General features: G+C 45.3%; 1 protein-coding gene across 4 annotated transcripts in view; it reads right to left on the bottom strand.

Moving 5' to 3' along the window:
• Nucleotides 1-24,234, bottom strand: part of ocrl (OCRL inositol polyphosphate-5-phosphatase) — a 130,948-nt gene extending 106,714 nt beyond the window's left edge. For 2 of the 4 annotated variants that reach the window (XM_072505384.1, XM_072505385.1), the window contains exons 1-2: nucleotides 24,087-24,234; nucleotides 15,111-15,191 (exon numbers count right to left, since the gene is read on the bottom strand). In XM_072505384.1, coding sequence (XP_072361485.1) covers nucleotides 15,111-15,191; nucleotides 24,087-24,127 — 122 coding nt within the window. In that variant the 5' untranslated portion in view covers nucleotides 24,128-24,234. Of the gene's footprint in view, nucleotides 1-15,110; nucleotides 15,197-24,086 lie in introns of those variants that run through there. The other 2 variants (XM_072505386.1, XM_072505387.1) reach the window with 2 other exon arrangements.
• Between the last annotated feature and the right edge of the window lie 860 nt (nucleotides 24,235-25,094).

Genomic DNA, 25,094 nt, shown 5'->3' with positions numbered 1-25,094 from the left:
GCGCAAAGCTTACTGAGTGCGCTTTCTGTCTTTTCTTTTTTAACAGACTTCAGTTGACCCGGGTGACTCACACTACTTAAACTTCAAAGAGAAGAATACAATGTGCATCTTTGTGCCTCTAAACAGGCCTCAGGACATAGAACATAGAACATTACAGCACAGTACAGGCCCTTCGGCCCTCGATGTTGCGCCGACCTGTGGGGGGGGGGGGGGGGGGGGGGGACAGACAGACACACACACACACACACACACACACACATCGGGGCAGCCAGACAAAATGGCATCCCAACCTTCGAGGAGCCTTTTTTGCTGGCGAGCTTCAATTACTCTAAATGCGGCCTCTGCGGCGAGAAACTCCCTGAAGCCACATCAAAAACAACGGCGATATGTTTCTTGGCGCTGCAGCTGTCGAGAAACACCCCGTTAAACATGCCCAAAACGAGACATAGATTTTTTCCCCAGTTAAATTGCACCCAATCTTTCATTTAAAAATACTTCGCATCAGTTTTCAGTGGAGGAGCACAGCATAATACCAACAGTACAAGCAATTTAAAATAAACAAAGAGAATTAATTTAGTTGAGTTAATACAAGTTTGAATAATGGTAACAAAACAAATAAAAGAGGACTTAAAATTGACAAATCTGCAGAACCTCATGGTTTCCACCCCAAAGTATTAAAAGAGATTGGACGACAGATACACTTTGTCTTAATTTTAAAATTTCTTTAGATTCAGAATTGTGTATTTTGATTGGAAAATTGTAAATGCTATTATTTAAGAAGGGAGGGGACAGAGATGTCAAGTAACTACAAACATGTCAATTTAACATTAATTGCGATGAGGTTATTGGAATCACTCAGATTTAGAGTTACTGTGCACCTGGACAAGTATGAACTAATCAAAACATTAGTCTCAACTTGTGAAGGGTAGGCCATGTCTGACTCTTCTAGTTGCATTTTCTGAGGTCACTGGTATGGTGGACAGGGAAATGCCAATATGGACTGCCAAAAAGGCATTTGATAAGGTGCCTGTTAGAAAAATGAGAGGGTATGGAATTAGCAGTGTTCCCAAAGATCTGCACGGTAACCTCAATTTTTCAGGATCAATTACATAAATACTGTGGCCACAAGTGCAGGTCTGGGACTGGATATTCTGCAATGACTGACTTGCCTCCTGGCTCCACATAAAACTCTCCACATCTACAAGGTCCAAGTAAAGAAGGGTGTGATGGAATAATCTCCACTTGTCTGGATTTGTAGCGCTTCAGCAACGCTTGAAGTTTGACACCACACAGGACAAAGCAGATTGGGCCTGAACCAACAGCTTGACCATTCATTCACCCCACCAATGGTGCACCAGGACAACAGTATGTACCATCTACAAGAAGCACTGTAACAACTGGCTAAGCCTTCATCGATAGCATCTGCAACTTCCACCACCTAGAATGACAAGGGCGATTCAGCAATGGTAATGCCTTTAAATGCCAAAGGAAGGAAGATAGATGCTCTCATTTTGATATGGTCATTGCTTAACAACTAACAATCATGTTCCACATCAGCTCAAGTTTGAATGCCTTACTCATGTGGGCATAGACTGCTTTGATATCAGAGGAGTTGCAAATGGAAATGACCACACGCGGTCCTGACTTGGGAATTACACCAGTGTTCTTGCACCGTTGCTGGGTCAAAACCCTGGAATTCCCTCCCTTATTCTAACATTGGGTGGATCTACACTGCATGGACTGCAGTAGCAAAATAAAGCAAGTCCCCATTACCTGCTCAAGGACAATTAGGGATGGGCAATAAAAACATGCCTTATCGGCAACATTCACATCCCAAAAACAGATAGAAAAAAAGTGTACTCATTGACGAGCATTCTAACTTCTAATCTTATGATAGAGAGTTACCGATGAAACAGCCAAAGATGATTGGAATAGGACACCGCCCTGAGGGACCCCTGCACTGTTGTCTTGGTGCTGAGAAAGTTGTTCTCTAATAACCACAACCATCTTCCTTTGTAATGAGGTTTGGCAGAACCCAAACCAAGCACTGATGAATAGGTTATTAGTGAGCAAGCAGTTCGTACTGTCAATGATATCTTTATCTCTGAGAGTAGACTGCTGGGGTGCAATTGACTGGATTGAATTTGCCTTTTTTTTTTGAAGACAAGACATATCTGGGAAATCATCCACTTTTCGCAGGTAGATGTTTCTGTTGCTTTAATGAAACAGCTTGGCTAGACACAGATGGTACGGAAATACAGGCCTTCAGCAATACAGCCTGGGCGCACTGCCTTTGCTATATCCAATGCACTCTCCCGTTTCTTGATATTACAGTGTGTATCAAAATGATGTCATTGGCTTCTGTGATGGTGGGAGGTCCAGCAGGAGTCTGCGATATATTACCTTCTCAGTATTTCCAGCTGAAACTAGTTGCAAGTGCTTCAAACTTTTGCACTCCAATGCTGAGGATTGCTATCAGTGAAAATTTGGATTTGTTTGTTTATTGTCATGTGTACCGAGCGACAGTGAAAAGTATTTTTCTGCGAGCAGCTCAACAGATCATTAAGTACATGGGAAGAAAAGAGAATAAAAGAAAATACATAATAGGGCAACACAAGGTATACAATGCAATTACATAAGCACCGGCATCGGACGAAGCATACAGTGTGTAGTGTTAATGAGGTCAGTCCATAAGAGGATCATTTAGGAGTCTGGTAACAGAAGCTGTTTTTGAGTCTGTTCTTGCGTGTTCTCAGACTTCTGTATCTCCTGCCCGATGGAAGAAGTTGGAAGAGTGAGTAAGCCGGGTGGGAGGGGTCTTTGATTATGCTGCCCGCTTTTCCCAGGCAGCGGGAGGTATAGATGGAGTCAATGGATTGGAGGAAGGTTTGTGTGATGGACTGTGCGGTGTTCATGTCTCTCTGATGTTTCTTGCAGTCCTGGGCCAAGCAGTTGTCATACCAGGCTGTGATGCAGCCCGATAGGATGCTTTCTATGGTGCATCTGTAAAAGTTGGTAATGGTTAATGTGGACATGCCAAATTTCCTTAGTTTCCTGAGGAAGTATAGGCGCTGTTGTGCTTTCTTGGTGGTAGCGTCGACGTGAGTGGACCAGGACAGATTTTTGGAGATGTGCACCCCTCGGAATTTGAAACTGCTAACCATCTCCACCTCGGCCCCGTTGATGCTGACAGGGGTGTGTACAGTACTTTGCTTCCTGAAGTCAATGACGAGCTCTTTAGTTGTGCCAGCATTGAGGGAGAGATTGCTGTCGCTGCACCACTCCACTAGGTTCTCTATCTCCCTCCTGTATACTGACTCGTTATTATTCGAGATCCGGCCCACTATGGTCATATCGTCAGCAAACTTGTTGATGGGAGTTGGAACCAAATTTTGCCACGCAGTCGTGTGTACAAGGAGTAGAGTAGGGGGCTAAGTACGCAGCCTTGCAGGGCCCCAGTATTGAGGACTATTGTGGAGGAGGTGTTGTTGTTCATTCTTACTGATTGTGGTCTGTTGGTCAGAAAATTGAGTACCCAGTTGCAGAGTGGGGAGCCAAGTCCGAGGTTTTAGAGCTTTGATATGAGCTTGGCTGGGATTATGGTGTTGAAGGCGGAACTGTAGTCAATAAATAGGAGTCTGATGTAGGAGTCCTTGTTGTCGAGATGGGGGTGTTTCTGGAGTCGCTGCTTTCCCTTAGTTGTTCACCATCATTCACGATGGGATGTGACAAAATGCAGAGCTTTTATAGGATTACTTGACTACAGCATGCTGTTGCCGCTGTTTAGCATGTAAGTAATCCTGTGTTGTAGCTTTACCAGGTTGGCGTCTCATTTTTAGTACACTTGCCGCTACTCCTGGCATGCTGTTCTACACTCCTCATTGGAACCAGAATTGGTCCCTTGACTTGATGATAATGGTAGGGAGTTGCAGAAATTGTGGTGGAGTAAGGTTCGTGCTGTTACTACTGGTAGTCTTCCAGACTCTCACATCCAGTAAGGTTCCACTGCTGCTACTACTGTTTTACAGACTCTCACGTCCAGTTTAGAGCTGGTGTATCTTCCCTATCCCATTTAGCATGAAGGTTATGCTACAGACATGATGTAGACTCCACAAGGGCTGTATGGTGGCCACTCCTATGATATGCAGATTGGTAGTGATGAAGTCAAGTAGCTTTTTCCTTTGTTGGTATTCTCATCTATCACAAGGCCAGTCTGGAAGCTATGTCCTTTGAGGCTTGGCCAGCTCAAGTCAGCAGCGATGCTACTGAGCCACTCTTGGTGATGGGCATTGAGGTCCCCCTCACAGTACATTCTGTGCCCTTGCTACATGTTCCTTCCAAGGTGTTTAACATGGTGGCATACTGATTCATCAGTTGGGGGTGGTTGGTAAGTGGTAACCAAGAGAAGGTTTTCTCGCCCATGTTTGACCAGATGTCATGAAATTTATTGCGTGCTGGAGTCAATGCTTAAGTCCAAACATGTGCAGGTTAAGTGGATTGGCCATGCTAAAATTTCCCCTGAAGTGTCCAGGAATGTGCAGATTAGGTTAAGGGGTGGGCGGGGAAGTGAACCTATGTGGAGTGCACTTTCGGAGGGTCAGTGCAAACTCGATAGGCCGAATGGCCTTCTTCTGCACTGTAGGGATTCAAGATTCAGTGCTCGGGCCACTATCTCCTGACTGCACCTCTGGTAGGCCAGGACAGGCCGAAAGCTAGTTTCCACTTGTAGGAAAAACTAGAACCAGTGGGCACAAACTCAGGCTAAAGGGACGATCCTTTAAAACAGAGATGAGGAGGAATTTCTTCAGCCAGAGGATGGTGAATCTGTGGGACTTTTTGCCGCAGAAGGCTGTGGAGACCAATCAATGAGTTTCTTTAAGACAGAGATAGATAGGTTCTTGATTAATAATGGGATTAGGGGTTATGGGGAGAAGGCAGGAGAATGGGGATAAGAAAAATATCAGCCATGATTGAATGGCGGAGCAGACTCAATGGGCCGAGTGGCCTAATTCTACTCCTATGTCTTATGGTCTTATGATGCTGTAAGACAATGTCAGACTGTTGCCCCAATCTCAATTTTTTCCAAAGTCCCCAGAGGTTTTTGAGAAATTTTATGAGGCTCAACTAGGATGAGCATGCCTTTGTTATATCAGAAGTGTAGGTTGCTGCTGAGTAGGCTGTCCAGTTTTATTCTTGCTCTGTAACAGTTTTGTGCAACCGTGTGGCTAAATCAAGCCACTTGAAAGGGCAGTTAAGGATCAATTGTGTTGCTGTCAGTCTGAAGTCACATACACTTGGAATAAGCAAGGGTGACAAGAGTTCCTTTCCTAAAGGACATTAGGAATCAGGTAGGTTTCTACGACAATCTAGTGTAGTGTTTTTCCACCTTTTTTTCCGGGGACCCATTTTTACCAACCGGCCAACCTTCGCGACACACGCTGGCCGACTTCGCGACCCACGTCGGCTTTGGCGGCCCACGCTGGCCGACCTTTGCGACCCACGCCAGCCGACCTTCGCGGCCTACACTGGCTGACCTGCGTGACCCATCATTTTCTCTTACCTTGTTTGGTGCTGACAAAGATGGAGGAAATGGTTTTGGGTCCCTTTGGCCCTCGTACGCACTCCTCCAATGGAACCTGTTGGATGAAGGTGAAGCCTTCCGGTGTCGTAAAGTATGGAGTCTCCATCTGTCCAAAGTTCTGCATTTTTTTCCTGTAAAAATTCATCAAATAAACCCCCCCCCCCCCCCCCCCCCCCCCGAACTTGTGAAAAAAAAAATGAATAAAACCCCCCGAACTTGTAAAACAAAAAGCTGCGACCGTTTAAAAAAAAAAAAAGCGTCCGCATAGTTTTGCGCATGCCGATGATCTGGCACGCATGCGCAGTGCGGCCGCATTTTTAAAAAAAAAACATGTTCGCGGCCATTTTGAAGGCCGCTTTCAGCCGGCGTTATTAACAGCCGGCTGCTGCAGCTGTTGCGTGCAGATTTGCGCGATCGGGAGCGCCGCAACGGACGGCTCCACGACCCTCCCGACACCCACCCGCGGGTCGCACCCCCAAGTTTGACAATGTCTGATCTAGTGGTTGCAGTCACCGATACTAGCCTTTTATTCCAGATTGTATTGAATTAACTGAATTCCCCAACTGCCACAGTGGGATTTGAATTCACATCCTTGGATTAGTTCAGACCTTTGGGCTACCAGTTCAGCAAGGTAAAAATACCAATACACCCTTCATATTCAAAATTTAAAAATTGAAATTTAAAAGTGTGGAAATGATGCTTCAGTTGTATGCAGTATTTATCACACCCCAACTGGTTTAATATGTTCCAGCTTTGGGCAAGAAAATCTATTGCTCTTGGCAGTGGATATGATAGAATGATATAATTGAATCCTTTAAGCTCTGGTAAGGACAGGTTGCATAAACATGTATTGTATTCCGTCGAGTTTAGAAGATAGAAATGTGATGCAATTGCCATGTTTAAAGTTATCATTTAAACTTGATACGGTAGGAATAAATATTTGTTCAGGTAGGAGAACCCAGGACAGAGACCTTATTATAATTTGAAACCTTCTCTCCCAAAAGGTTGTGCAAGTTTTTTCAAATTGAAAAACTGAAGATCGTCATTCACAGATTTTTGTTGTGGATAGATAAACTAATCAAGGGATGGAATGATGTGGCGGTGCCGGCGTTGGACTGGGGTGGGCACTGTAAGATGTCTTACACCAGGTTAAAGTCCAACAGGTTTGTTTCAAATAACTAGCTTTCGGAGCGCTGCTCCTTCCTCAGGTGAATGAAGAGGTGGGTTCTAGAAACACATACATAGACAAAGTCAATGATGCAAGATGATACTTTGAATTAGCTTTGATGGGACGCAAGACAAACAAGTAAATGGGATAGAGGTACAAATTAGACATAATCTAACAATGTTGGAATGGGTCCAAAAGGCTGAATGGCCTACTACCGATCCTATGTTCTTGTGCACCTAGTCTGCCAACACATCAGATCTTATCAGAATACAATAAATACATTAACGGCTGTGTGTAATTCATGCCTAAATGAGAAAGTGGGTAAATAGGGATTGTGAAATCATTTCACCATCTTTCACACCATACCGTCCGCACCTTGCACTCTTTCACGTGTAATTTGCTATGAGTTTTTTTCTGCTGTCTCAGAACAACAAAGAAAAGTACAGCACAGGAGCAGGCCCTTGGGCCCTCCAAGCCCGTGCCGGCCATGCTGCCCGTCTAAACTAAAATCTTCTACACTTCCTGGGTCCGTGTCCCTCTATTCCCATCCTATTCATGTATTTGTTAAGATGCCCCTTAAATGTCACTATCGTCCCTGCTTCCACCACCTCCTCAGGCAGCGAGTTCCTTAAATGTCACTATCGTCCCTGCATCCACCACCTCCTCCGACTGAGAGTTCCAGGCACCCACTACCCTCTGCGTAAAAAACTTGCCTCGTACATCTACTCTAAACCTTGCCCCTCTCACCTTAAACCTATGCCCCCTAGTAATTGACCCCTCTACTCTGGGGAAAAGCCTCTGACTATCCACTCTGTCTATGCCCCTCACAATTTTGTAGACCTCTATCAGGTCTCCCCTCAACCTCCGTCGTTCCAGTGAGAACAAACCGAGTTTATTCAACCGCTCCTCATAGCTAATGCCCTCCATACCAGGCAACATCCTGGTAAATCTCTTCTGCACCCTCTCTAAAGCCTCCACATCCTTCTGGTAGAGTGGCGACCAGAATTGAACACTGTACTCCAAGTGTGGCCTAACTAAGGTTCCATACAGCTGCAACATGACTTGCCAATTCTTATACTCAATGTCCCAGCCCCTGAAGAAGTCTTCAGTTGTGAAAAATATGGATTCCAAAACGTTTCCTTTAGTCTTCATTTTTAGTACCTCTCTCCCTCCCCTCTTCCCAAACTCCTCAAAACTTATTCGCCAATTGAGCTTTTGGTCACCTCCCCTACAATTCTACGGTATTCACAAACTCCAGAGAGATTTGAAATATTTTGTTCAATGAAAAATGCTATAGAACCAGTTGTTTATGATGTAACTCAGTAAGTGAAGAATATTTTCATAAATTATACAGGAAACAATCCTACTTTTCTCATTATCTGCATTCTTCACATACCACAAGAGTCTAATGCAGTAGGCATCAGAAGAGTAGCTTGCCCGGTTCACAGAATAACTACAACCAAATAATCTCCCAATATCAACTCTGAAATAATTCCAATTGGCTTTTTAAAGATAAAAAAGATTGGCTTTTTTTTTTTAAAACATGTTCGGGGGGGGGGGGGCTCTATTTGATAAAATTTTACAGGAAACAAAATGCAGAACTTTGGACAGATAGAGACTCCATACTTTCAGACACCAGAAGGCTTCACCTTCATCCAACTGGTTCCATTGGAGGAGCGTGTACGAGAGCTAAAGGGACCCAAAACCATTTCCTCCATTTTTGTCAACAGCAAACAAGATACGAGAAAATGGTGGGGATTGCAGGTCGGCCGGCGTGGGTTGCAAAGGTTGGCCGGCGTGGGTCACGAAGGTTGGCCGGTTGGTAAAAATGGGTCCCCGGACAAAAAATTTGAAGAACACCGAGATAGACACCAGATTACTGTTTCTAGGTAAATAGTCACACATTAATAGGTATAAACAGTGTGCAAAACCTAAAGATGAAATATACCTTGGTACCACAAAGCGTGTTTAGAGTGAAAACAAATACAGGTTTCTATTCCAACAAAACTATAATTAATCGCTTGAATCAATCATCCTCCAAATAACTAACAAGTCTCACAACTAACAAGACACATCAGAAAAAAAAAAACTTATCATCCTTTTCTTTTCTGACAGCCTACAAAAACCTTGGTTGATTAACTTGAAATATTCCAAAAACCTATTATCCTATGTCAAGATAAAAGAAACACTGGCAACAACAAATTCTGCTATCATTAACAACCAGAAGTGCCTGCAGCAATTAGGGACATTTCTTTATCTAAAAAACCCCAGAGAAAAACAGAAGCTGCCTTCATTTACCAAGTTACAACATAATAGGCAGAGACTCAGTGTGCAGGAAGATAAATACTTGTGCAAATGTATTTTGAAGGTTGCAACCGACGGTGGGTGGGATGAAATGAAATGAAAATCGCTTGTCACAACTAGGCTTCAAAATGAAGTTACTGTGAAAAGCCCCTAGTCGCCACATTCCGGTGCCTGTTCGGGGAGGCTGTTACGGGAAGTGGCGATGGAGAGGACTTGTCTCTGTAAACAGCCTTTTGCAGAGCTCATCAACAAGAATAAAAAGCTGCCTGGGGGCAAAGAAACTAAGGGTGTGGAAATGTTCAGCTATTTCTACTTCAGAAGATAGAAAACCGGTTAAAATATAAATAGGAGCTGGAGAAGGCCATATTGTTCCTTGAGCTTCATCTACCATTCATTAAGTGCGTGGCTGAATTTATACATCAGTCATGTCCAACCCATGGACTAGGTCACCTAGCCTCTTTATCCTGGCCTGCGCACCAAGTATTCAAAATGCCGGTAAGTGAAGTTGAAGATTCTGCATTAGCTACTCTGCCAATTACAGACTGTTTAGCATAAGAACATAAGAACTAGGGGCAGGAGTAGGCCATCAGGACCCTCGAGCCTGCACTGCCATTCAATGAGATCATGGCTGATCTTTTGTGGACTCAGCTCCACTTTCCGGCCCAAACACCAGAACCTTTAATCCCTTTATTCTTCAAAAATCTATCTTTATCTTAAAAACATTTAATGAAGGAGCCTCAACTGCTTCACTGGGCAAGGAATTCCATAGGTTCACAACCCTTTGGGTGAATAAGTTCGTCCGAAGCTCAGTCCTAAATCTACTTCCCCTTATTTTGAGGCTATGCCCCCTAGTTCTGCTTTCACCCGCCAGTGGAAACAACCTGCCCGCATCTATCCTATCTATTCCCTTCATAATTTTATACGTTTCTATAAGATCCCCCCGCATCCTTCTAAATTCCAATGAGTACAGTCCAAATCTACTCAACCTCTCCTCGTAATCCAACCCCTTCAACTCTGGGATTAACCTAGTGAATCTCCTCTGCACACCCTCCAGCGCCAGTATGTCCTTTCTCAGGTAAGGAGACCAAAATTGAACACAATACTCCCTGGCCTCACTAACACATTATACAATTGCAGCATAACCTCAGAATCGCGCCACGCCGCCCCGACCACCACACGCGTTTCTCCCACCCGCCCGAAACCAGCGCCGCGCAAATAGCGCCGGGCCGCTCGGAGAATCGCCGCTCCGACACAACAGGGTCCCGCCGGCGCAGTCTACTCCTGGTGGGAACTCTGCGGGAATGCTCGGGGGCGGCCTGTGGGGGGGGGGGCTCCTTCACTGGGGGGGGGGGGGGGGGGGCGGGCTCGGAAGGGGTCTGGCCCGCGATCGGGGCCCACTGATCGGCAGCCCGGCCTCTCCCCCCTCGGGCCTACATTCCACCGCGGCCGGCCCCTGAACACCCATGCCATATTGCGTGGCTCGCGCCATATGCCGGCGCACGCAAGAAGTTCTCCGCACATGCGCAGGATGGCGTGTCCCAATTGCGCATGCGTCGGATTGAGCTGCCCAAACTGCGCATGCGCGGTTTGGCACGGCGCCCATTTAGCGCCGCGTGCAGAGGCTGGAGCGGGGTGAACCGCTCCAGCGCCGTGAACCGCTCCAGCACCGTGCTGGCCCCCTGTGGGGGCCAGAATAGGACATGCCCGGGCCCTGTTCGCGCCGTCGTGAAACGCGACGGTGTTCACGACGACGCGAACACTTGGCCTCCATATCGGAGAATTGCCCCCCATTTGCCTTCTTAATCACCTTTTGCACCTGTAAACCAACTTTTTGCAACTCATGCACTAGCACACCCAGGTCTCTCTGCACAGTGGCATGTTTTAATATTTTATCATTTAAATAATAATCCCTTTTGCTATTATTCCTACCAAAATGAATAACCTCACACTTGGCAACATTGAATTCCATCTGCCAGACCCTAGCTCATTCACTTAAACTATCCAAATCCCTCTGCAGACTTCCGGTATCCTCTGCACTTTTTGCTTTACCACTCATCTTAGTGTCGTCTGAAAACTTGGACTCAATGCACTTGGTCCCCAACTCCAAATCATCTATGTAAATTGTGAACAATTGTGGGCCCAACACAACCTTGAGGGAAACCACTAGCTACTGATTGCCAACCAGAGAAACACCCATTAATCCCCTTTCTATTAATTAACCAATCCTCTATCTGTGCTACTACTTTACCCTTAATGCCATGCATCTTTATCTTATGCAGCAATCTTTTGTGTGGCACCTTGTCAAAAGCTTTCTGGAAATCCAGATATACCACATCCATTGTCTCCCCGTTATCTACCGCACTGGTAATGCCCTCAAAAAATTCAACTAAATTAGTTCGGCACGACCTGCCCTTTATGAACCCACGCTGCATCTGCCCAATGGGACAATTTCCATCCAGATGCCTCGCTTATTCTTCCTTGATGATATATTCCAGCATCTTCCCAACGACAGAAGTTAAGCTAACTGGTCTATAATTACCCGCTTTCTGCCTACCTCCTTTTTTAAACAGTGGTGTCATGCTTGCTAATTTCCAATCCGCCGTGACCACCCCAGAGTCTAGTGTATTTTGGTAAATTATCACTAGTGCATTTGCAATTTCCCTAGCCATCTCTTTTAGCACTCTGGGATGCATTCCATCAGGGCCACGAGACTGGTCTTACCTTTAGCCCCATTAGCTTGCCCATCACTACTTCCTTAGTGATAACAATCATCTCAAGGTCCTCACCTGTCATAGCCTCATTTCCATCAGTTTCTCTCCAGTGTTTGCTTCTGATAGGCTCATTAAGCAAATGTGGGAGAGAAACAGTCTCTGATTGGAGCAGCACCGAACAAGTGTGCTTCCTTCGGCATGAGACATGAACAGTGGTAACAGTGAGTCTGCTGGGGAGGGAGGGAAGTTTTAAGGAGGGGGAGGAGAGAGAGAGAGCGAGAGGGTTGCCAATTTATCGCTTTGATATTGTTTTATTCTTGCTCAGCAAGTTCTCTTTTCTTCATGCCTCAACTTTCTGTTGAAATTCATGTTTAAAATTGTTTAATCTTCCCAAAATTTTCTCATTGGCCCCTTAGGTGAGAAAAAAATTGAAATGTGGCCCCTTGCATGAAAAGGTTGGACAAGCCTACTATGCATCAACTCCACTTTCCAACACCATCCCCAGATCTCGCCATTCCGTTAGTGTCCAAAATATCTATTTATCTTTGTTTTTATCGTACCCATCAACCAGGCAGTCCTTTGTGGTAGCGAATTCCACAGATCAATAACCCACTGAATGAAGAAATGTCTCTGAAATGTCAACCCTAATGTCTTGACCTCCTTATTCTGGCACAATGTCGCCAAGTTTTGGACTATCCAGGCTCAGGGAAAAGATACTTTCTGCATCTATCCTAGCACACATCACTGTAGGAGCTCTTCAGGCTCTCCAACTCATGTCCAATGACCTCCAACTGCTTCATCAATGACCTTCCTTCGATCATAAAGTTAGAAGTGGAGATGTTCACGGACGATTGCACAAACTTCTGCATCATTCGTGTCTCTTCTGATACTGGTGCAGTCTGTGCACCAAGACCCAGACAATATTCATGCTTGGCTGATACGTGGCACATTAACATTCGCAAGTGTCAGGCAATGAGCATTTTCAACAAGAGAGAATTTAACCATTTTCCCTCACATTCAATATACATTACCATCACCGAAACCCCACTAATACCATCCTGCAGATTTCTATTGACAAGAAGCTGAACTGGAACAGACACATAGTTGCTGTGGCTACATGAGTAGGTCAGAGGCTGGGAATTCTGCTGTGAGCACCACACTTCCCTATTTAGGGAGGCGGGGGGGGGGGTCCCCCTATTTGTGGCGCGCCTGGGGAGGGGGCAGCCATGGGACCTCGCTTTCGGGCCACATAAATTTGTTTGGTGAAGGATATTAAATTGCTTAATGATTTGTGCTCCCGCTAGCATTTCATCTCCCAAATGACGGATCTCGCCCATGTTTCTTTCTAAACTTAAGGCATTCTAACCCACACAAAGCCGTGAATAAAATATGTTGAGTTCATGAGAACACAGTCTACCTATGCAAATTGGTGCTATTATGAAAATGGTCACACAGTACAACAGCAAGTGTTAGAAAAAACAAAATGTAACAACCATTTTGACAAAATGAAATGCAACTGCCAATGGCATTCTTGCAAAAGGCAAGTTATAGTCAAGAGACAAGTGCTAAGCAGGAACTAGAAATATTTTTGACTGCAACATGCTGGAATACCAATGCGCAAAACAGCTGTTACTGTAGCGTTGGGGTGGTGTTGGGGAGAATGAGAGGGAGGAAGTCATTCTTAGACGACAGTAAAAAAACCTTTAGGCAGCTCAGACAACAAGCCATGCCTGGGAATAGATTGCCTATTCTGCTGTTGGCAGTGTGATGTCAATGACATCCTTGGAGAGAGGTGTGTGTGCAGGCGAGAGTGAATGCATGCGCACGTAAACGGGGGCGACGGAGAGGGACAGGCGCGGGGGGCGGCACAGAGAGGACGGGCGCGGGGGGGCGGCAGAGGGGGGGGACAGGCACGGGGGGGCAGCAGAGAGGGGACGAGCGCGCAGGAGAGGGGGGACGGGCGTGGGGTGGTAGGAGAGAGGGGACGGGCGCAGGGGGACGGCAGAGAGGGGACGGGCGCGGGGGGGCGGCAGAGAGGGCTCGGGCGTGGGGGGAACGGCAGAGAGGGGACGGGCACAGGGGGGGCGGCAGAGAGGAGACGGGCGTGGGGGGAGCGGCAGAGAGAGAATGGGCGCGGCAGAGAGGGGATGGGCGTGGGGGGGCGGCAGTGAGGGGACAGGCGTGGGGGGGCAGAGAGGTGACGGGCACAGGTAGAGGGGGACGGGCGCAGGAGGTGGCAGAGAGGGGATGGGCATGGGGTTGTGGCAGAGAGGGGACGGGCGCAGGGTTGTGGCAGAGAGGGGACAGGCGCGGGGTTGTGGCAGAGAGGGGATGGGCGCGGGGTTGTGGCAGAGAGGGGACGGGCGCGGGGTTGTGGCAGAGAGGGGACGGGTGTGGGGTTGTGGCAGAGAGGGGACGGGCGCGGGGGCAAAGAGGGGATGGCGCGGGGAGCAGCAGAGAGGGACTGGCGCGGGCAGAGAAGGGACAGGCGCGGCGGGGCAGAGAGCGGGAGGGCGCGGCAGAGAGGGGATGGGCACGGGGGGGGGGAAAGAGGGGACGGGTGCGGAAGAGAGGGGACGGGCACAGGAGGCGGCAGAGAGGGGGCGGGTGCAGGGGCGGCAGAGAGGGGACAGGCGGGGGGCGGCAGAGGGGGACGGCACAGGAGGCGGCAGAGGGGGGACTGGCACGGGGGCGGCAGAGAGGGGACGGGCTCAGGGGATGGCAGAGAGGGGACGGGCTCAGGGGGTGGCAGAGAGGGGACGGGCACGGGAGAGAGGGGTCGGGGTGGGGGGGTGGGTGGCCTGGCGCACCTGCACTGGTGCAGGCAAGGGCGGGGAAAAGTGTCTGCCGCGTGCGCACGAGGGAGCGTATTTGAATGAGGATGAGTGCACGTGAATGAGTGCGTTTGTGTGAGAGAGACAGAGTGTGCGTGTGTGCACGTGCGTGCGTCAGCAATCTTTCCATTTAAATGTAAGGAGCAGCAACACTGCTTCCATTAAAAAAAGGACAAAAAGATGTGGCCCAGATACATTTTTTGCAAAAGATTGCCTCAAATTTGTTTTTTGTATGTTTGTACCTATTGCAGGAAAACAACCATTTAAGTGGCTTGGCTCTTCAACACAATATAATGTCTCAGGGGTTCTGAGGTTCACAACTCTTTACGAGGTCAAAAAAGTGTTCCCTGGCTGGAAGCAATTGGGAAACCGTCATCTCGATAATTATATCTGACCAAGAGGCAAAATTACTGGCATTTTCTTTGGGACAGTAGTTAAGGTGACTCTACAAAATCAACTTGAATACATCACAGCAAACACATGAAACCAAATAAAAACATATGTATACTTACTCATATTCACCTTTGTCTTCAGTGAGATATAAAACCCTGGGTACTTTCATTCCATCTTTCAGCTCAGAACCATTGACAGCTTTTCAAATTATTAAGGAACACTTCAGATCAAGAGGATAAAAGCAAACATAATCAAAGTGGTACTAATTGCCAGTCATCAGCAATTGTATGCCTGACCTTCCCCTTAAGAAAGTACAGATATGCAAATATTGAACTCAAGAGTCGGGATGGAGTAGAGCGGGTAATAAAATGGGGAAATTTCCCAAGGAAATACCTCAATAAAAAGTTTATTTTTTAAAAATGGGGGAATTTCAAAACAGCAACTGAATCAAGAGTTACACCTTAATAGGACAATTTGGTTAGAACCTTGTAATTAATCACTCTTTCACTGGTGCTGCATGAATGTATGTCCATCAAATCTCCCACTTGCATTTGACTTACTCAAACTTCATGTGGCGAGATTCTCCACTTGGGAGATTGGGAGAATCGCCTGGGCCGCCAAAATTTCCCAGGACGCCGGTCCGACGCCCTCCCGTGATTCTCCCAAGCGGCGGGAATGGCCCCGTCGAGTTCCGTGGGCCGCAGGCCAGAGAATCGCCGGAGACACCCAAAATGGCGATTCTCCGGCCCCCCCGCTATTCTCAGGCCCGGATGGGCCGAGCGGCCAGGCCAAAACGGCGGGTCCCCCCCGGCGCCGTCCACACCTGGTCGCTGCCGTCGTGAACGGTGCGATAACGCTGGGGGGTGGGGGGGGGGGGGGGGGGGGGTGGAATCCTGCACTGGGGGGTAGCTTAAATGTAGAGTGGCCCGCGATCAGTGCCCACCAATTGTCGGGCTATTCTCTCTGAAGGAGGACCTCCTTCCTTCCGCGGCCCCGCAAGATCCGTCCGCCATCTTCATACGGGGCGGACTTAGAGAGGACGGCAACCACGCATGGGCGGGTTGGCGCCGGCCAAACCGCGCATGCGCGGATGACGGCAGTTATGCGGCGCCGGCCGCGTCATGTATGCGGCGCCGCCTATACGCGGGCGACAAGGCCTGGCGCGTGTGGATGACGCGGCCCCGATCCTAGTTCATTGTCAGGGCCTAAATCGGTCGGGATCGGGGCCGTTTCGCGCTGTTCTAAACCTCGACGGCGTTCACGACGGCGCGGCCACTTCGGCGCGGGAGTGGAGAATCCCGCCCCATATTTACAAAGTAGCAAAGAAATAAGGGTCTACCAATCAAAAGCAAGAGAGCTCGGCAGGTAGAGCAAGAATCTGCTGTGACCATTCCCCTGCAAAACAGAAGTACCACTTTGGATACTGTTGAGGGGTTTGACCTCTCAGGGGAAAGCAGCAGGAGCCAAATTTGTGGCACCACTGTTGGTTCTGCTACAGAGGGGAGGAGTAAGAAGCGGAGGAATGCAATAGTTATAGGGGATGCAATTGCAAGGGGGGGGGGTATTTGCTAGACTGGTTGGGGAGGGTTTAAACTAATATGGCAGGAGGTTGGGAACCTATGTAAGGATTCAGAGCAGGGTGGAAATCAAGAACAAGAGAAAAACACAGCAAGGAGAATAAGAAAAGTGATAGGCAGATAAACCAAGGGCCTGCATCAGATAATGACACTAAAAAAATAGTTGTGACGGCTCAAGGAACATTAAAAGGACTAGCCTTAAGGTTTTGTACCCGAATGTTCAGAGCATTTGAAATTAAATGGATAAATTAGTTGCATGGATAAATGTAAAGGGGTATGATATAGTTGGATTACGGGAACATGGCTCCAAGATGACCAAGGATGGGAACTAAACATTGAGGGCTATTCAGTTTTTAGGAAGGAGAGACAGAAAGGAAAAGATGGAGTTGCATTGCTGATAAAAGTAAATATTGATACAATATTGAGGAAAGAGATTAGCACAGAAGATGTGGAATCTGTATGGAAACGTGTGAAGAAACCTCACGGTACAAAAAACATTTGTAGGTGTGATATACATGTTGGGAATAGGATTAGGCAGGAAATCAGAGATGCATGTGATAAAGGAACATTTGTGATTATGGGTGACTTTAATCTGCATATAGATTGGTCAAATTAGTCACAGTACAATAGGAGGAGGAGTTTCTGGAGTGTATACAGGGTGGTTTTCTGCACAAATACATTGAGGAACCAACAAGGGAACAGGCCACCTTGGACTGGGTGTTGTGCAATGAGAAAGGATTAGTTGGCAATCTAGTTGTCACAGAACCCTTGGCGATGAGCGACCAGATGATAAAATTCTTTATCATGGTGGACAGTGGAGGGTAATTGATTCTGAGACTAGGGTCCTGAATCTCCACATGAATTGGTTATAGGTATGTAAAGAAGATTGATAAAACTAATGCAGGTCCCTCCCTTACAGTCAGTATTCATAAAGGAAGACATGAATGATGTACCGGAAGTTTTGAGGTTTTAGTGAGGAGCTGAAGGAAGTTAGTAATAATAGAGAAATGGTTTTGAAGAAATTAATGCGATTAAAGATGGATACATCTCTAAGGCCTGATAATCTTCATCCCAGAATACAATACTAGATCCATTGGCGGTCATTTTCCAGAATTCTTTGGTCTCTGGAATGGTTCCTGCAGATTGGAGGGTAGCTAATATAACATCGCTATTCAAAAAGCAGGTAGTGAGAATACATGGAACTATAGGCTAACGTAAGTAGTCGGGAAGTTGCTACAGTGCATTATCAAGGATTTCATAGCATAGCGTTTGAAAAGCAGTGGTATAATCAGACAAAGTCAGCATGGGTTTATGACAGGGAAATCATGCTTGACAAATCTACTAAAGTTCTTTGAAGATGTAACCAGTAAAGTTGACCAGGGAGAACCGGCGGATGTGGTTTATTTAGACTTTCAGAAGGCTTACGACAAGGTCTCACATAGCAGATTACTATGTAAAGTTAAAGCGCACTCAGCCTGTCCAAATCCTGCTGAAGCATCTCTGCATCCTCCTCACAGTTCACCTTCCCACCAACTTGATGTCATCTGCAAATATGGAAATACTAAATTTATGGGATTGCGGGTAGTGGCTTGAGGTGGATAGAAAGCTGGTTAGCAGACAGGACGCAAAAAGTTGGAATAAATATATTTTTTCCAATTGGCTAGCTGTGACTAGCGGGATATCGCAGGGAACTGTGCTAGCAACCCCAACTGTTCACATTGTACATTAATGATTTGGACGAGAAAACTAAATTTAGTATCTCCAAATTTGGCCTTCATAGCGAGAGGATTTGAGTTTAGGTATAGGAATGCTTTACTGCAATTGTATATGGCATTGGTGAGGCCACACCTGGAGTATTGTGTGCAGTTTTGGTGTCCTTATGTGAGGAAGAGTGTTCTTGCTATGGAGGGATTGTGGCCAAGCTGATTCCTGGGATGGTGGGACTGTCACATGAGGTGAGACTAAATCGGTTAGGATTATATTCATTGGAGTTTGGACGAGTGAGAGGGAATCTCATAGAAATGTATAAAATGCTAACAGAATTAGACAGAGTAGATTCAGAAAGAATGCTCCCAATGGTGGGGGACTCCAGAAGTAGGGTTCATAGCTTGCGGATACTGGGTAAACCTTTTAGGACTGAGGTGAGGAGAAATTTCTTCACCCAGAGAACGGTGAATGTGTGGAACTCACTACCACAGAAAGTAGATGAGGCAAAAACGTAGTGTAATTTCAAGGAGGAATTAGATACAACTCTTGGGGCTAAATGGATATTGGGGGGGGGGGGGGACCAGCGTATTGAACTTGATGATCAGCCATGATCACAATGAATGGCACAGCAGGCTTGAAGGGCCAAATGGCCTCCTCCTGCATCTATTTTCTATGTATGTTTAAATAAAGCTGGCAAAGTGATGTCATGAAAACGGTTATGACATATTCAAATAGCCAATGAAAAGTCAGAACACAATATTAAAAAAGGGCCACAAATAAAGCCTTTTCCAGTTTGGATCCTCACTTGGTACTGAAAATATGGAACATATCATAATATACCAGGTTAAATGTATAGAGCACCATTTTTTTTTTTTTGAATAAATTTACAGTACCCAATTATTTTTTTTTCCAATTAAGGGGCAATTTAGCATGGCCAATCAACCTACCCTGCACATCTTTGGGTTGTGGGGGTGAAACCCACGCAGATACGGGGAGAATGTGCAAACTCCACACACAGTGACCCAGGGCCGGGATTCAAACCCGGGTCCTCAATGCCATAGGCAGCAGTGCTAACCACTATGCCACCATGCTGCCCCAAATGTATAGAACAGCATTGCATGTGTTTTAAATGTCACCATGATTTTCTGGTTTAAGTAGACAAATCTAGGTAATCAGAATAAATTTAAACTAAAGTCACAAGTCAATTAGGTTTTCTGACTTTCTATTTAGTAAAGTGGGTTTGTCATAGTGCTGCTTAGGCAAGTCAGAGGATGTCTGTAATAAGGAAAGGAGTATGACAAAATATGATTGAGATAGGGGGCCGGTTTAGCTCATTTGGCTGGACAGTTGGTTTGTGATGCAGAGTGCAGGCCCTGCCTTCTCCTCAGTTGAGGTCTGGTGACCCCCTAGGTTAAATCACCACCAGTCAGCTCTCCCCTCAAAAGGGGAAAGCAGGCCTATGGTCATCTGGTGCTATGGTGACTTTACTTTGATAGAGTCAACTCTATGTCTGAAAAAGGGCACAATATCTTATTTATTAAAACATATTGCTGTTTTTCCTATCATATAGAATTTACAGTGCAGAAGGAGGCCATTCGACCTATCGGGTCTGCACCGGCCCTTGGAAAGAGCACCCCATTTAAGCCCACACTTCCAACCTATCCCTGTAACCCAGTAACCCCACCTAACCTTTTTGGACACTAAGGGCAATTTAGCATGGCCAATCCACCTAACCTGCACATCTTTGGGCTGTGGGAGGAAACCGGAGCACCCGGAGGAAACCCACGCAGACACGGGGAGAACGTGCAGACTCCGCACAGACAGTGTCCCAAGCCGGGAATTGAACCTGGGACCCTAGGGGCTGTGAAGCAACTGTGCTAACCACTGTGCTATCATGCTGCCCAACTAATTCAAAACTTTTTCATTGCCTCAACCTGGAACCAAAATCCAGGATTTCACTCCTTTCCTCAAAAATAATGACTGGATCTCCCTATCAAATGTGTATTTTGAATGCAAACAATTTTCAGAGATTTTGAAAAGTGCATTAGTAGCCTTCTTTATGTTTTCCCCTCATCTGCAATAATAGTGAATCTCAAATCTGTTTAAACAAGATTTACCTTAAAAATATTAACAAGTTATTTTCTGTTCTGATTTATCCAATATTAAGCTTGATGGAAATACCTGTGATCTATTTTGTTGATATTCAAAATGCTTAGCACACACATTTAACCTATGCATTCCCCCCATAATCAAGCACACTCCCTCACTCCCCCCACAGCAGTGTTGTTTCCTCTTCTTTCCTTGAAAAAGTAATTTTCAATAATGTGGATGGGTTTTGCCTTAAAAATACTTTCAGTATCATAATATACAGAGAGCAATTTAAGCCTATTCCCAGTCAAAGGTAGGAAAATGGCTTTTTCTCCAGTCATGTGCGGGGTCCGGTTGGCTTCCGAATACTCTACGCATTATTTATCACCACTATAAAAAGGCCTGCGTTCTGATGTGCAATCTTCGAGTCAGTCAAATTTAGGTCCGATTGGTAGGAGTTGGTCTTTGTGACTATCAAGGACAGCGGAACATATTGCACATAACATTGCACAATACTTTCGTCCTTCTGGAACAGTGTATCATCTGAATTATTACAAATAGGATCACTGACGCTTTCCACAATTTCTGAAGGAGGTTTTTTTTAAAAAACCACACTTTAAATACAATGACTTTAACATGAATTTGCCAAAACCAACAAGTATACATATATACCAACCAGAGTTTACAGAAATTTGCTTTGATATGTTCATTGTTATAATTCCCTTGTTAAACGATCAATTGTAATTCACAGTTAATAAAATGCATTGTTTAAATCAATTTATTTTCTTAAACTAGGTATTAACATTTTCAACAATTATTCCTCAATTCATGCCAATTGTTGCCTCTCTCCAATTAGTTTAACTCCTGTACCACAATACAAAATTTTACCACCAGTTGCCTGAGAAATACGATCAAGTCATAGGTGTCTAGGGAGCAAATTAATAATACGACCAGTCTGCACACAAGAATAATAGTAAATGTAGAAGATTATTTTTTTTAAATTACTTGTAACATTCTGACATCTATTTAAAAGAATTACAAAATAGCTACTAACAAGTTAAAAACAAACTATATCCTCTTTCACTCCTGGATAGTCTGAGAGAAATTAAAATCCTAAGTAGTAGGATATATTTGTATTTTTAAATTTGTACTTGACTTTTCTCTCACTTGGTTGCACAAACGATAATTGAATAAATGACCAAGTATTCCCTTGTTGGTACTGATTGAGGGATAAAGGATGGTCAGGTTACCAGGAGAACTCCGTGCATTTTTTGGGGAATTGTGCTTCTCAATTGAGCAGGCAGATAAAGCTTCAATTTAATGTCTTGCCTGAAAAACAATACCTCAGACAACACACCTTTTGCTCAGTTATTGCACAAGAGTGTCAACTTAGAGTATGTATTCAGTGAGATTTAAACCTACACCATCTGACTTAAGGAGGTGGAGAGTGCCATCACATAACCATTGCTATACAGGCTAGTAACCAGCTTTAACATTTGCATCGAGGCGCTAATTAGATGTCCATTCACTAAAATTTGGCGTGGTGAATACTACCAAGTACAGTACAGGGAATGCAAATGTAAAATATATGTATCGTCTTAGTAAAACATTATAGAAAAGGCATCTAAATCATGAGAGGAGACCATTGGATAAACCAAAGCTCAAAAAATAATAAACACCACCATATTCCTCACCCCATTCCTCTGTCAAATATCTATCCTCCTGAATTTGATACAATTTTTCACTTTTAACAGGCAACACATTACATATATTCATCAAATGATGGCAAATATACCTAAATCTAAATTGTTCAAAATTTTCCCCTGAACTGGAGCCTGTGATCTCAACTGTCAAGTTTTTGCCTGCAAAATTATTAGCACTCAACTTACTTATGCATTCACCCCTTGACGATATCCCAAAAGCTGACTTTTCTAGCATTTCTACAACCTATTTTTGTAGTCTACATTTCTGATCCATGAGATTAATTTGGATGTCCTTGACTGTATTTTCACCAAAGTCTAAATGAGAAGCACCTGTGAGATCATATAATCCATTTTAACAACTACAAGGCTTATTGGTATGGCTTCTAACCCATGCTATCACATTGAACAAAGAAGGCACTCTTCATAACAGAACTGTGACTGATGATGCTGAACGTATACCCAACAGAAGACATTGATCAAAAGAAAGCAATGGTTGCTGGTTAGCTGGATGAATATCTTTAATTCTCTCCGATTTTATTTGGAGTGTACTGCCAGAGAGTTGGTACATAGAAAGTTACAATTAGTTTGACTCAATTCTGATCACTGTCCAAAAAGCATTGTGCAAGGTAATGTTTCTACCAATTCTCTTATTGGTGTCTGCTAACCACTAGGTATTGTCCATCAACAACTTAGCAGGGGTCAATATGATCTCAGATTCATAAGAAATGAATTCATCATAAAGCCAACCCTCATCACCAGAAAGCATGACAAAAAATTGTACACATTTCATCTGTTTACCTTAGTCTTGACTTTGCAATCATTGCGTTGCAACCCAGTGTCAGTTATGCAGTTAAGAATAACCAAATGCTCCAAAACCAAAAAGCAGCTACCTCAGTTTAAGGAATGGGACTGTATCCTGTTCATGTGCATTGCGTGTAACTGGCTATCATCTGTCACTGCTTGCCCTACTTCTGACCTGCTGGCACCCTTGACCAGTTCCTTCTGTGGTTTTGTACCATGAACAACACCACAGTAGATCCTGTAGTGTAAAGCAGTTGTGAAAAGCAAGGCAATTACATAACATCTTCTCTATACCTGATAAATAAGAAGCTTCCATTTTGGGGTACAAGTATATTTTTGTTTCAAGATCACATCTGGTAAATCTACTAAAATACTTGATTTTCATTTTAAAGCTGGGTGATCTAATACAGTTAAATATATTTCCATACTATTCACTCACTGGAACTTACGCATCAACAATTGGAATCTTTGATTCCGAACATTTAGACTGAACTTTATTAAAAACACGTATAAATGAATGGCCCATTTTGTTATTTGCATCAGGATGTCTGTCCATTGTAAACATGCATTCCAGCCAGTTATCAAACGCATTACGTGAGGTTACATTAAGCTATGCAGGCCAGGACGTCTACGAGTTAGCTGATCCTGGAGCTGGAAAAAGGCAGCAAAGATAAATAATCAGAAATCCTACTCCCGTTTGCTATTCCGCGATTCCAACTGCACGAACTGACATCAGGTGAGGATAGGATGAGGCTCAACTGTATGACCTATCAACACTTTTTTTTTTAAATTTTGCAAAAGTTGGAGAGCTTTAAACAACGAGCGATTATTATGTAGCGGGCGGTAAAAAGCAAAGCGAAAAGGGGCAGACTGCTGAGTACCAAACTCAGCAACAAACTCAGCATACAATAAGAGCACAGCGTTTCCAGAAACCACCGAAATAAATCCTGATCAAAAATATCACACAGATACAAGATGAACTAACTGTACAGTTAACAGAGCAGTCACTGTACATCTTACAAGGCTGGACAAGTTGCAGCGGTGCAAGGAGCGCTTTGGCTCCGTTTGGTGACAGCCAGCAGCGGGGTCCCGGCCCTGGGGCTGCCTCTGCTCCTCGAGCCGGCCCGGGGTTGTTTTTAATTCTGTTTCTCGGTTGCCAAGATGCCGGCCCTCCCTATGCTGCACCCCGCCGCTGATCTGCCCAGTTTAAAAGGATATTATCACGGACTTCCCTCTCCCTCTCGGCGTCGGCTTTTCCATAGGAATCTCCCCAAGCGCGGCTCCCGGCCCCGGCTTGTTTTAATTTCAAGCCTTCGGTGCCTTCACCTCGGCGACATTGCTTCAATCAGCCAACGCCAACGAGTTCGGCCCTCCCACTAAGGCAGGACAAGAGCGGCAGCGCCGCCTCCCCGCCCGTTCTGTTCATTGATGGGATGTCAGTGGGCGTGACGGGCTGGGCCCCAGTTGCCATTAAACTGTCAGGGTGGCATGGCTGGCTGGGCCATTTAAAAAGCAACCCCATTGGGACTGCAGTCACGTGAAGGCCAGGCAAATATATCACATTTTCTTTCCTTAAGAGGCATAAGGTGAGTTTTTAAACAACGATCATTATTGGAGTTTTAATCCGGATTGCTGTTGAATTCAATTTGAGGGGAGATAGACATAGGACAGATGTCAGAGGCAGGTTCTTCACTCCGAGAGTAGTAAGGGTGCGGAATGCCCTGCCTGCAACAGTAGTGGACTCGCCAACACTAAGGGCATTTAAATGGTCATCGGATAAACATATGGATGATAATGGAATAGTGTAGGTGTGCTTTAGAGTGGTTTCACAGGTCGGCGCAACATCGAGGGCCGAAGGGCCTGTACTGCGCTGTAATGTTCTATTGGTCACCATCTGCTCTGGTGGAGTATTGAAAGCTCTGGTGGGTATTGAACCCAGGTCCCCAGGTTTACTAGTCCAGTGACAATACAACCATGTCACCACTTCCCCCGCAGCAATGTTGCCCTCCTGAGTGATACACAGCAAAAGATTGGCAGGATTGCTGCTCGGCAGAGCAGATCACAATTTAAATGACATATTTTCCTATCTCAAAATAAACAACTGATTATATTTTAAAGAGTCAGCAAAACTTGTTGATTTCGTAAATCTAGTCACTAACATTTTTCTGATGGGGACACTCTAACATTAATTGCACCCTTAACGAGACATTTAAAACAAAACAAAAGG

The sequence above is a fragment of the Scyliorhinus torazame genome, chromosome 5, assembly GCF_047496885.1.
Source record: "Scyliorhinus torazame isolate Kashiwa2021f chromosome 5, sScyTor2.1, whole genome shotgun sequence".
Lineage (NCBI taxonomy): Eukaryota > Metazoa > Chordata > Chondrichthyes > Carcharhiniformes > Scyliorhinidae > Scyliorhinus > Scyliorhinus torazame.
This window is presented reverse-complemented; position numbering and strand designations above follow the sequence as displayed.